The sequence below is a fragment of the Camelus dromedarius genome, chromosome 15 (genome assembly GCF_036321535.1).
Source record: "Camelus dromedarius isolate mCamDro1 chromosome 15, mCamDro1.pat, whole genome shotgun sequence".
In the NCBI taxonomy this organism is placed as follows: Eukaryota; Metazoa; Chordata; class Mammalia; order Artiodactyla; family Camelidae; genus Camelus; species Camelus dromedarius.
The window spans coordinates 19,226,591-19,241,059 of NC_087450.1; the positions used below are offsets into that span (position 1 = coordinate 19,226,591).

Genomic DNA, 14,469 nt, shown 5'->3' on the forward strand with positions numbered 1-14,469 from the left:
AGGGATCAGAAAAGATTATTAGAGCTGAAGGGAAGGAAATATGTAAAAAAACGAATACATTTTCTGCCATCATTCCTTTATGCACATATTCTTGTTTACTGTCAAGATAACCCAGTCCCCCTTGAATGTAAGGTCCAGGAGGCAGGAAAATTGTCAGTTTGCTTCAATGATATTTCCAGTCCCAGGTATAGGCCCCGGCATATAGCAGGTACTCAATAAATGTTCATTTGAATAAACAAACACTTTTTAAATAACAAACACTTTTTAAATAAGTTATAAATGATTTGCAAATGATTTATTTCTTAAGAAACATATTCCCGAAAAACATAATGGAAATTTAAGGTAGTTTCTTTGTTTAGAAATAGGTCTCCAGAAAATTGTGGAAGAGACCAGATGTCATGACAAAGAATATCTTTCGAGAGATAATCCCATACTGGCATATAAAGATATCAAATTCAATCATATATAAAGCACACATAACACAACCCATACCAAAATTTCTACAACTTAGTATATGACTTTTTAAAAAAGGAACTAGTTGAAACATAAATCTTTATATATTTTTAAGTTTTTTTTAAATTGAAGTATAGTCAATTTACAATATTGTGTCAATTTCTGGTGTATAGCATAATAGTTCAATCATACATATACATACATATATTCAATTTCATAATCTTTTTCATTATAGGTTACAAGATATTGAATATAGTTCCCTGTGCTATATAGTATAAATTTGTTGTTTATTTTATATATAGTACTTAGTATCTGCAAATCTCGAACTCCCAATTTATCCTTTCCCACTCCCTTCACCCCCTTGGTAACCATTAGTTTGTTTTCTATGTCTGTGAGTCTGTTTTTGTTTTGTAAATAAGTTCATTTGCCTTTTTTTTTTTTATTTAGATTCCACATATAAGTGATATCATATGGTATTTTTCTTTCTCTTTCTGGCTTACTTAGAATGACATTCTCCAGGTCCATCCAAGTTGCTGCAACTGGCATTATTTTATTCTTTTTTATGCCTGAGTGGTAGTTCATTGTATAAACATACCACAACTTCTTTATCCAGTCATCTATTGATGGACATTTAGGTTGAGAAACATAAATTTTTATTAAAGATGAACCATAATGGAAGTTAAAATTTATAAAAATTACATTCTAAGTTACAACAAAGCCAAAAAGTACAGGGTTTTTTTATTAGGACGAAAAAACTTTGACTTTTCGTATTTCTGTAATCTATAAGAATTATAAATAAGGATCCACTCCAGCAGAACACATCATTTAAATCTTTCTTATGGCATTTACCATACAGTACAGGATTCTTTGAGACACAGACTGTGACATTCACCTTTGTATAGCATATTAGGGACTCCGTAAATACAGCTGTCTCTCAGTGTCCACAGGGACACCAAAATCACAGATGCTCAAATATCTTATATGAAATGACATAGTATAGCTTCCCTCTGTATCTTCAGATGTGGAAGCTGTGAATAAGCATGACCAACTGTATTTCATATCAATCAAAGATAGAAATTTTCTTTAAAATCTTCCCACCCAGGAACTCCTTCAACCCAAGTTAATTTTCTAGACCTAGAAATAGTTGCTTTGAGAAAAGGAGAGTCAAAAATAGATCTTCAATTAATATGGATTTTGCTCGAAACTAAGAAAGAAAGAAAGAAAGAAACTTACAGAACACCTCATTACAGGTCATTTGAGCCTACTAAAATATTCTGCAAACTCTAGCTGATAATCTGCAGTTGCTGCTTTATCATGTGATGTCCAAAGATATAAAAAAGTAACATCTTATAAAATAGTTGTTTGCCAATCTTTCAGAGAAGGAGGAATGTATAAGTTAACTAAATTCTCAAAAATGATCAATGAAATTAGCAAAATTTAGTTACACAAAAACTAGAGCTCTATAGCAAAAGAAATCTGTTTATAGAGCTTTAAATTTTCCAGAAAATTGTATTTCTAAATTCAAAATATCAAACCAAATATTTAGACTTCTTTTTGGATAATAAATTCTTATTGCTGAGCAGCCAACCTTGTTTTCTGAACTAGAACATTCAAGAGAAAGAATATTTTAAACATTATGTTGCTTCCAGCATATTTTATCAGTGTATTAGCAAGCCAGTATGCTACTGCCACCTAAAGTAGAAAAAGGGAATTACGGCTTATAGTTAAGACAAAAAAAGACAAATGAATCCTGAAAATAGGTCAAATGTTTTCAGTCTCTCCTATTCACGTCTCCTAATCTAAACATTTTAAAGCAAGATATTTTGCATCCATTTTTTATACTCAAGTTAATTTATTACCACTTAATATTTGCTGTCCAAAATGTATACAGGTGAAGTTCATTCTTAAATTGACTCAAGTATCAAAGATACTGCTTTACACGTTTTTCTTCATTTGTAAAGAGAGGCCAATAATAGATTAAAAAATATCATATACAGTAAAATCTTTCTACATCATACAATAAATCCAAAAACTCTATTGCAGAAGGAAGAAAGCTCAATATTTAAAAGCATTCTGGCTTTTTCACAAGAATGAGGCACTGTATACATGCCACAAGATAAATTTCAATACCATTCTTTGACAATGAAAAGAAATCACTAATGGGCAGTCAGCTCAAGTCATTCAGTAAACTTGTTACCAAGTGCACTTTTAAGCCTCTGTTTTTACTATAAACGCTTTCCACAAAATTTTCCAGGTTATTGGAAACTAGAACCAAATTGCGCTTTTAAAATAATACATACCAATAATAAAATGCACACCCATACACACCATAGTATGCAAAACATTAAACTACCGGAATATTAAAAAATTAAGTGGGGTATCCTTCCACAGAATTGAACATCTTTTATTTACATCAAACCCCAAAACAGGCCAGCAATATAATGTTTATCAAAAGCCTCTACAAAAAGCTCTCACCAGTGCTGAGTACAAATGTACTAAATTCCTGAATCTGAAGAGTAGTATAAAAAAATATCAGTCAAATTTAAAAGCCAAATGCAAAGAATTATGCATTGTATGCTCCCCCTTGTGTTTAAAAAAAAAGAAGAGAGACTGCTGATGATGGGTTTCAGGACATGTAACCCCAAAATATGGCACCTTGGCATAATGAATACCTTAAGGAGAAGGAATCTGAGAAAAGGCAGGGCAGGAAGGTCACTGACCTTCCTCCACCCTTTCCCACTAAAACAGGTCATAAAACCCACATATGAGAGGTGCCTCCCTATACCTAGAGGAATGGAGCATCAATCCTCATCTCCAAAGACAAAGGAATTACAAGAAGAACCCTTAGGCCTTGCTAAATTTCCCTCAGTTTACTCAATTACTCCATTTTCTTAACCTATCATATTCCTCCATGACTGTCCACTCTTCATCATAAAATACTCATGTCTAACTTTCTTTGGGTCTTCATTTCCTTATGAAGGCTCCCATGTCACATAAAGTTGATATTAAATAAATGTATACACTTTTCTCCTATTAATCTGTCTTTGTCAGTTTAATTTTCAGACCCAGCCAGGAACCTGTTCCTCTCCTACACTGGCTAAACATAGCATATTGTTCATGTTAAAAGAAAACTCTTGGAAAGTAAAATGTGACCTAGTGAAAAATTCAATTAAAAGGTTAAAGATAAAGTTGAGGAAATCTACCAAAATGTAGAAGAAGAAACAAGGAAACGGAAAATAAAAGCAAATTTGAGAAATCAGAAAGCTAGAAAGAGAACAGAGGAAAAAAAAGACAAGAAAATAATCAAAGTAGTAATACAACTTTTCCCAGAGCTAAAGGTCATTAAGTCTCCAGAATAAAAGGGCACACAGTGGACCAAATAATGAAATGAAAGAAAATCATACATCACTGACATTTAATGAAATAAAGGATAAAGAGAAAATCCTAACAGCTTCCAGAGAGAAAAACACAGGTCACATTCAATGAAACAATAATTGTGACTCAATTATTTCACAACCTAGAAACATCTCCTCAGCCAAACTAGCAATTAAATGTGAGACTACAATAGACATTTTTTATGACTTTAAAAAAATTACCTCTCATACAGCCTTTGTTACGGAACTACTTGAGAACATGCGTCAGGATCTGAGAAGAGGCACAGTAAGTAAGCTGAACCCCAGTGAGAAGATGGAGCTTGGTCTGGTCATGATGCTCTGACAGCCAAAATGGCCCCAAAGATGGAGCCAAGAAACTTAAAATAGGGTCCCAGAGCAGCCAAATCTTCATCCAGGAAAGACATTATCATGACTTTAGTCAGCCACGTTCATGAGAAACCTCTATCGTAGGACCAGGAATAGACAACCGGGAGAAGTCAGTTCTATACTATTTGTATCTTTTCCTTTTAGTCCACTACATTTCAAAAGAAGGACTCCCCCTCACCCCTTTTTCTCTTTGTTCATGTTGTAGAGTGGGCTAGGAACTACTCTAAACTTCCTATAGTTTACTTAAGTTGGCACAAAGTACTCTGTGACCACCTTTTCAAAATACCTGTAACCATTAGCTTAATGTCTATATTCTCCAGGAACTACATGACCCTCAGAGCAGGGACTAAACAGTGATGTTTACTGCTGTATCCCAAGCACAGTGCATAGTTTATAATTAAGATGCCTAGGAAAGTCAGGTGGTAACCACACTGGGCGCCCCCTCTCATCTCTCAGAGGCCACCGAGTCCCATAAAGTGTAAATGTGTTGAAATCTCTTGCTGGCCAATGACCAACTCTCTCCAAGCTGAGTTTTCTTCATTGTTATACAGGCCTAAGTATCTGTATATTGTTTTTTATTTTAACTTTTAGGGAGTCAGGTGGAGTAAATGGAGAATATCTTCAATTAGTACCTCTAACAGAATTTCAATTATTTTTTCATACATGCTGCTTAATGAAGATGCATTTACTGTTCATCATGGGCTAACCACTTCTTGAGGTTCTGCAGGACATGTGAAAATGACAACCAAGATGTACTGAAAATTCTACTAACTAGAGAAGAGCAATAACCCATTTAGTAGGTGATCTTCCTGTCATGGAAGCTTCTTGCCAGCTCTAATTTTCAATGAAGACATTAAACACAATGGTGAAAATACCAATTTTTAAAAACCTACTCTCCATTAAAAAATGTTTGTCTAATATGAAATTTAAGTGAGGAAATACAACATCATCACCAACAGAGGGCAGTAGTGAATACAGAACCTAAGTGTACAAAATGTGATCTAGCTTCATAGTTAAGATCTTTCTTTAGGATTCTAATAAGCTAGAATTAAGGAGCATACTTACAAGGTTATCAGCATAAGCAAGAATTAGAGAGTATGCAAACGCAAATATATGAGAAGTTGAAATTACAAATGAGAGCAAAGAAATTAGATCAAAATGGCAGGGTATTTATATGGGATGTCATATAGGACTTCCCTAACTAAACACACCCCTTTCAATTCACTGATTTCACTGCTTCTTGAAAGCTACCAAAAACTAAAACTGAAGCAAGCAGACAGTCGGCTTCATGCATCTGCAAGCAGATGAAAGATGTGCCCTTTTACGACCAACAGGCAGAGCTTGAGAAATCAGTGTCCCAGCCAAGTAGGGTAAGAAAGCTCCATTTCAAGTGGAAAACAGGGACCAGTACAAACGTGAACAATCAGTACACTACACCTGGGCACACAACGTCAAGGCTAGAGGGAAGGGCTACAGCTCAGGAGGCACCTGAACTTGAAATATAGCCTATGGATGAATAAATGCCGGCAGCTGGCAATTAAGGAGACTATTAACTGTGTACCCACTACCTAACCCCTGATGGGAGTTACACATCCCTTCCTTCCTTTCCTCCTACCACTGTTGTCCCTCTTCATTTTCACTCTCTTTACAGAACTTTATGTTCTATATATGATTCAAAGGTATGGTCACTAAATGAAAACTGAGGTACTACTCCATTTTATCCTCTGCTTAAACTCCTGCCATTTTTTCTTTAGTATTTTTCCTCACTGCTTTACTTCTAGCCTGCATATTGAATTCAAGATTGTTGAGACTCCACAGACAAAAGAAAAACACTGTTTTGACCTCTGCTGTCACTAACATGTAAAAATGTACACCCTGCCCACTTCATACTCATTAGTATGGCTACTATTAAAAAAAAAAAACATAAAATAACAGGTGTTGACAAGGATGTGAAGAAACTGGAACCCTTGTGCACTGCTGGTGGGAATGTAAAATGACACAGCTGCTTCTGAAAACAGGATAGCAGTTCCTCAAAAAATTACAAATAGAATTACCATATGATCCAGCAATTCCACTTCTGGGTATATACCCAAAAGAACTGAAAGTATGGTCTCAAAGAGGTATTTATACACCCATGTTCATAGCAGCATTATTCACAATAGCTAAAACGTGGAAACAACCTAAGTGTCCACTGACAGATGAATGGATAAGCAAAATGTGGTATATACAGAATGGACTATTACTCAGCCTTAAAAAGGAATTTCTGGCATAAACCACAATTCGGACGAAGCTTCAAGACATTATGCTGAATAATATAAGCCAGTCACAAAAAAGGCAAATACTGTATGATTCCACTTACATGAGATACTTAGAGTAGTCAAAATCATAGAGACAGCAAGTTAAATGGTGGTTGCTGGGGGCTGGCAGGGGGCAGAAGGGGTGGTTATGGGGAGTTACTATTTAATGGGTATATAGTTTCAGTTCTACAAGATGACAACAGTTATAGACACAGATGGTTGTGATGAATGCACATTAAGAACGTATTTAATACCAATGAACTGTATACTTTAAAATGGTTAAGATAAATCTTACGTTTTGTGTATTTTACTAAAATTTTTAAATTGAAGGGAAAAAAATAACTACCCTGCTAAAAAATTAGGAATAAAGGTTAGTAGGAATAAAGGAGTAAAAAGTTGTTTCACTTTTTATTGGGTACTGCCATACATTAATTGATCAAATTGGACTATTCACCATTTCTTGAACCTGTCTACATTTTCCTGCTCCATCCCAGCTATTTTCTTAGCCTAAATGTCCTATATGGCTGCCCCTCATTTCAGTCTAAAATTTTCTACACTTCATTCAAGAGCAACAAAAGTGGCATCTCCAAGAAATTTGCCAAAAAGAATACCTCTTTTCTGTCCACAGTAGTCCACTCAGACCTCTGTTTCCAAATACTCTGGCATCCTTTTACCAATGCTTATTTGTGTATGTTCCCTTTTATTGCAGATGGACATTCTACCACTGCTCAAAGCCTTTTTGTTTAAAAATCATGTTTGCTTTTTTTATGTTTTCATAATAATTAGATGTTTTATTCCTCCGAGCTGCTTATAATGTAAATGAAGACTGGAACTAGATGTCATATTGGGCCGTTAGTTTCAGCCCTTAAGTCAAAACAATCAAAGGCTCGCTCCCTTGGTACCTCAGAGCAATCAGCTGCACAGGGGCAGTGCTGCTAGGCACAGGGAAATCTTCTGTTCCACTCCAATATCAAGACAAACATGCTACTCAGAATCCACTCAGAAAATTGAACTGTTCCAACTTCAGGCAGAGGACTGACAGCAGTGAGAGTAAGATCTAAATATTATTCAGCAATGTATTTTAAAGAAAATAAGGGAAAGAGTTTTCAATACAATCTCTTCTCTCAGTATCCTGCAATTTCTATCTCATAAAAAAACAAGAGTCAAAATATGGCCTACCAAGAAGAAGGAGCCCCTAATATTTAGAGATCCTAAAACACTGCCTATACAAGTGCTGTTCTTACTTTTTGGCCTTCATCCCTTATCCTCATCCCCCATAGGCCTAGCAAACACTTCAGAAACCCAGATAAGATGTCAAATTCTCTAGGAAACCTTTTCTGAACCCTTGAAGAGTAAGCTTTGATAGAAATAGAAGGCATTCACCAGTGATTCATGATACCAACTAAAACTACTTAAAATGTCTAGAATCACATGAGATATTACCTCTTACATTTCTAAGACAATCTTTATTTGTGTGAAATAACTATCTATTTAGCCTCCCTGAGCATGTTTCCTAGTTTTAAAATGGGTGTCCACCACATACGGTTTTTTGCAAGAAACAAATTAAAATGTAAAATGTCTAATAGAGTTCTTAATACAGAGAAGGCCCACAAAAATAGATAATTTTTACAGATTATCTCTACAGTATACTTCATTATTAGATTCGGTACTATGACTAGTTCTCCTCTCAACCAGTGTGGTTCAATATGGTAGCCATTAGCCACATATGACTATTGAGCACTTGAAATGTGCCTAGTCCAAACTGACATGTGCTTTAAGTGTAAAATACACCTCAGATTTCAAAGACTTGGTAAAAAAAAAAATTATATAAAGGATCTTATTAACATTTTGTATATTGATTACATGTGAAGAGATAACACTGTGGATTGATTGGGTTAAATAAAGCATTAAAATTTATTTCAGCTTTTTCTTTTTACTTTTCTAATGTGGCTACTAGAAAATGTAAAATTATACGTTTGGCTCTCTCATTACATTTCTATTCTACAGGCTGAGCCACGCTTTACTTCAAGCTGGGGAACGTGCTCTTTACCATACAGTGGATTGCTTGACAGGGGTTCACTGTGGCTAATCCTGCTCACTTTAACACTCCTATTAAACACGTCTACAACCCGGGAAAGCTGATGGCTTGATCAGTCTTAATGTTAAAAAGTACTGAGCGTACAGATCCGCCCAGAGAACGCGAAATTGTTATCCACACAACAACAGAGAAGTGTCTGGAGAAAAAAACCCCGAGTCCTCCCCCGTGGCTGTCGGTCAGCACTGCTGGGGGTAAGCCCTAAGAAAGTGAGAAGAGGCGACAGAGCGAGCGCCCGGGATCTGAAGGGGCGTGATGTGGAGCCTCTAGAGCAGATGTCTGAGGAGGGAAGCATTTCAGCTTCTTAGGGGGACGCGTCTGAGGGTGGCAGGGAAGAGACTGGCCTCCGCAGCCCAGGCGGCGGGGAAGAGCGGTACCTTAAGAATCCCCCTCATCTTCGCCAAAAAGGGGCGGAACTCCTCAGGCGGCACCTCCGGATAGAGCTGGCTCCGCAGCAGCTCCTCGGTGATGCCCGGGTGCCCGTGGAAAGCGTCCTGGGCCAGGCCGCTCAGCAGCCCGCTCAGGGCCTTGGAGCTCTCAAGATCGCCCGCCATGGTCAGCGGAGGCCACGCCCCCAACAGCTGAGCGCGGCCCCGCCACGGCAGCCGAGAGGAGCCTAAACAGCTAGGCAAAACCGCTCGAGTTCCTGCAGGGGTCGGTGTTGGTAGCTCCCAGCTTTGCAAAACCCAAACCTTAGGTTGCCACTGCGGAGCAATCTATCCATTCAGTTCCAGAAGGCTCACTTTGCTTCCGCAGATCTCCTTCATCACTCTAGGCCCTACTCAAAAGAAAGATCATTTGGTGGAGATCGCTTGAGATGGAGTAGCATCCATGGAGTGGCAGTTTAACTTTTGGATCGCTGCTTCTCATTACAAGCTTGGCCAAACCATTATATGAATACGATCCATCACTCAAATCTGATCTTTGCCTAATTCTTACCTGTGTTCCTTTTGTCCAAGAAAATTTAACTATACCCTGATAACATGTTTGCTTGGGTTGCTAATGGCCTTTTTATATACATGTGTCTTGTCTTTTCATCTAGATTGCCTCTGATCCAATGCTCCTCTCCAAAACAAATATTTTGTTAACACTTTCTTTACTATCCTGAAATGAAGTACGTAGATAATATAACTTCAATATATTACTTATCCACAAAAAAGAATGAGTTACTGATACATGCCACAGCATGGTGAGCCTTAAAAGCCAAAAAGCCAGAAATTGTATAATCTCATTTATATGAAATTTCCAGAATGGACAAACCCATAGAGATAAAAAGCAGATTAATGGTTGACAGCAGCTGGAAGAGTCAGGAATGGAAAATGACTATTAATGGGTTTCTTTTGGTGGTGATGAAAATCTTCTAGAATTAGTGGTTATGCTTGTACAACTTTGTGAATAGATAAGCCCACTGAATTGTACACTTTAAAAAAAGATGAATTTCATAGTATGGGAATTATGTCTCAATTTAAAAATCAATATAACGACCTAACTGTAATTTATGATAAAAATTAAAGGAAAGTAATTTATAATATATGCATTTCAATGTGTAAATGTTAGATTTCAGGCTTAGACAATAACAAACTGGTAGGTTTTTCACCTACATGAATGTCCCCTGCATGGCAAGATGCCTTATATCCTTGGTGTCTGTCCAGTCTGGGCCATTCTTCCCCCTCCATTATGTGACAACTGAAATACCCCTTCAAGGTAATGCCACCTTGTTGAGAATAACTGATCTAGACTACTTTAACTAATATTTATCTAGCATTTGCCTGAATTGAGGAGGTATTCTTTATAGTAGAAAAGATAGAAGATATTTCTTTCCCTAAAAAAATTAATTTTCTAAAATGCAAATTCAGAGATGCTTTCACAGCTCCAAGAAGAGCAAACCTAGAGATAAACTATACATCATGTTAAGTATACCTGCAGGAGTTGCAGAGAATGGGTGATGTAAGGGAAAAAGTAATACAAGGGTGGTGAGTGAATAGAAAGCACTATTAAGCACATGACTTCCAAATTACCCACCAGAAAGGTTACCCCCATTTATTTCCATGAAACCTTACTACCACTGACTGGTATTCCCTTTATTTTAATTTAAAAAACTTTTATTGAAGTATAGTTGATTTACAATGTTAGTTTCAGGTGTACAGCAAAGTGATTCAGTTAAATATATACAAACATACATTTTTTTCTTTTCAGAATCTCTTCCATTATGTTATTACAAGATGTTGAATATAGTCCCCTGTGCTATACAGTAGATTGTTGTTGTTCATCTATTTTATATATAGTAATGTGTGTCTGTTAATCCCCACCCCCTGGTATTATTGTTTGCAGTCTTTGCCATCTGATACATGAGAAATATTATCTTTTTGTTTTAATTTTAATTTGTATTTATTAAATTTTAAGAGTGGATATGTTTTATAAATTGAGATTTAATTGACATATAACATTATGTTAGTTTCAGGTGTATAAGATAATGATTAGATATTTGTATATATTGCAAAATGATCACTACAATAAGTCTAGTTAGCATTCATCACCACGCAGTTACAATTTTTTTCTCGTGATGAGAACTTTTAAGATTAACTCTGTTAGTAACTTTCAAATACACAATACAGTATTATTAGCTATAGTCACCATGCTGTACACTACATCACCAGGACTTATTTATTTCAAAAATAGAATTTTGTACCTTTTCAACTGTTAGAAAATAAAATCCAACTGAGAAAGTTTTAAAGATCATATTTGCTTTATTCAAGGATTCATGAGTAGGGAAGCATCCAGTCTTAGCTAGAAAAGTACTCCAAGGAGCGGTACAAAATAAAAGACTTTTATAAGCAAAGGGCAGTGAGAACAAGGAAGGTATACCTCAAAACAAAAAAGCGGGTTGGTTATTACAAGATCACCTTCTTTTAGGGGCTGTCAGGGATCTATCAGGCAGATTACTTAACTAGTGCTAATTAGGTGATTTATGATTGACTGGTTTAAGATTCCAATTCTGGAAGAGCTGAAACTGTAATTAAGTCTCGGTTTGGTGATATGGGGCTGACTTAGCATAAGTGACTCCATGTGGGACCTGTTGTCTTGTTTTTAACAACCACCTTTATGGGAGGACTGTTTAAAATATATTTATTGACCGCCTGTCTTTCTTCCCATTTCCTTACCCATCTTCTATAGGGGTTTCTGTCACTTCAGCTATTTCTCAGAGCTATTCATACATTAGTAATACTAATGTTTGTCACCTACATTGCAATACTTTCCTCAGGTTTATATAGTTGAATCTATCAATCTGCACAGAAAAAGTCTGAAAAGTTATTCAGCAATGTGGTTATAGAGCATATCTCTGAGTAATTGAGGATGGTTTTTATTTGCTTCTTTCTGCTTACCTGTTTTTTTCTAAATGTCTACAGTGTATATGTAATATTGTTGCAATAAAGTTATTTAATGAAAAGATGAATCAGTATGTCCTAAAATCAGCATTTTTAATAAAAAGCTTTAAACAGCCTATGTGTTCTACATTACTGAGAAAAGCCATGCACTTTACATAGTGTTTCTTAAACATTTTGATAAAATTAGATGCTTCCACAATCTGATAGAAACCTCAGATACTTCCTCCCTGCAAATACAAATACACACCAAATGTAGTCTACAGTATCTAGGGGTTAATTTACCCCTCTGACGTCTTTCCTAAACATGCTTGCTTTCCACTGGCTCAAAGAACACTCCCTTAGTACTCTCAGTTCTAATTAATCCTCATAAGAAATAGATTACTCTTTTAGAAACAGGGAAATTCTGTACATCACTATCATTATTTAATTCTTATTCAGATGAATATAATACTTGGACATATAACTTGTTAAAAATAAAAACAAAGACCCAAAATGGAGTCACTTATGCAAAGCCCCACATCACCAAAGGGAGATTTAACTTAATTACAGCTTCAGCTCTCCCAGAAATGGCATCTTAAACTGGTCAATCAGGAATTGCCTAATTAGGTTAGGTAATCTGCCCGATAGGGTCCTGACATCCCCTAAAGGAAGGTGATCTTGTAATAACCAACCGGCTTTTTTGTCTAGTAAAACTTCTTTGCTCCCAATTCCTTCTGTCTACAAAAGTCCTTCATTTTGTACCGCTCCTTGGATGCTGCTTGATTTATGAATCATTGAATACAGCCAGTAAGATTTTTAAAATTTCTCAGTTGAGTTGGGTTTTTTTTAACACACAGCCTGCCTAAGCCTACAAGTTCCAAACACCAAGGTGACCAATAAAAGAAAATCATCTCTGTGCCACCAGAGGCTGCTATTGCCAGTGTAACTGTTCCAGGTTGGTAACAGCCACATTTTTAAAATGCCTTTCAAAGAAAAGGATCAAAGTACAAAGCTTTATTAAATCTCAAAACACAACCTGTTTCCCAGATGACAAACCTGAGCACAAGCCTTTACAAGAATTGCTTAAGGAGAGGCAACAGCAAAGGAAAAACCCTGAGCCTTGGCTCAAAGGAAACTACAAGCACCTAACTAGCAGCCCTCCTGGTAAACAGGTTTCCTTTTCCTTGTGGCCAAATAGCTTCCCATTCTAAGTTCCCTTAAGCAACTAGTCGCTTCCCCTATTAAACTATTCCTTTCATGGCTCACAGGCTGTCTGGTCCCAGGCCAGCAATATATGTTTTTATAAGGCTTTCCATCTCTGAAAATGTTAAAATTTAAAAACTTTTTTAAAAAGTGAACCAAAATAACGTGCAAATCAAAGGACCCCAAAGTTTGCAATAAACTCTCCCTGCTCCCTGCCTCTCCTCTGCCTTTTCCAATTCTACCTCAATCACCATTCACTCTCCACTCAACCAGCCACTCAACAGATATCAGTTGAGGGCTTTGTGCCAATCGTTGTGCTAGGCTCCAGGAGATATAGAATGAATGAGACACTCTTCTCTAAAATCTTACATTCTGGTAAGGGAAGGGAATATGTAAATGAAGGGTAGCAAAATATGCCACCCCAAAAGAGCTACTTTGGCATAAGGATTATGTTGAGCTGAAGTCAACTTAGAAGAAGCAGATGTAACGACAGCTCACCGCTCCCCTCCTATTTGCCTAAAAGCAGGGCATACATTTTTTCAAAGGTGTCCATCCTTCCCTGTCTACCAAGGACAAAAATTAATCCCAGGAGACAACTTTAGCTCCTCTTCAATGGAGAAGGCACTGACTTAAATCTATGTTACAATACTTATTCTTATTTACCGTGCTTTTCCTGGTCATCTCTCCGTGACTGGGCTTCCTGACACCTTCCTGTCTTTTATCTTTGGTTGAAAATGGTATATAAACTGGAGTTCTAAGCCACTCAAAAAATGCTTTGAGTTACTCATTTTTCCCCCTGGGTATCTCACATGTATACATGAGGTATACACATTAATAAACTTCTTTTCATTTTTCTCATTAATCTGTCTTTTGTTGCAGAGGTCCCAGCCAGAACAGAAGGTTAGAGGGAAAATAAAGATAAACAAATTCTTAAAATGCAATGAACTAAGGGTTGTTATTACTTAGTACCTAGAAGTAGCTATCAGAATTGATGATAAAAGAAAGAAAAATGATTAACTCAGTTTGAAAAGGTTAAGGAGAGACTTAATGGTGAATAGGCAGACATGTTGCAGGTGAGATAACAATGTCCCTCTATATAGGAGCATGAAACAGAGAAAGACAAATACTGTATGTTATCACTTATGTGTGGAATCTAATAAGTAGAAGAATGAATATAACAAAACAGAAAAGGACTCACAGATAAAGAGAACAAACTAGTGTTTACCAGTGGGGAGAAGGAAGGGAGCAGGGGGAAGACAGAAGTAGAGCATTAAGAGGTACAAACCACTATGTAT

The 14,469-nt window shown here is 36.5% G+C and overlaps 1 protein-coding gene across 1 annotated transcript in view; it reads right to left on the reverse strand.

Annotated features, from left to right (window-relative positions):
* The window catches only part of COMMD1 (copper metabolism domain containing 1), a 109,193-nt gene extending 100,010 nt beyond the window's left edge, over positions 1-9,183 (reverse strand). Inside the window, exon 1 of the mRNA XM_010989777.3 lies at positions 8,984-9,183. Coding sequence (XP_010988079.2) covers positions 8,984-9,160 — 177 coding nt within the window. The 5' untranslated portion in view covers positions 9,161-9,183. The remainder of the gene's footprint in view (positions 1-8,983) is intronic.
* Positions 9,184-14,469: the final 5,286 nt, after the last annotated feature.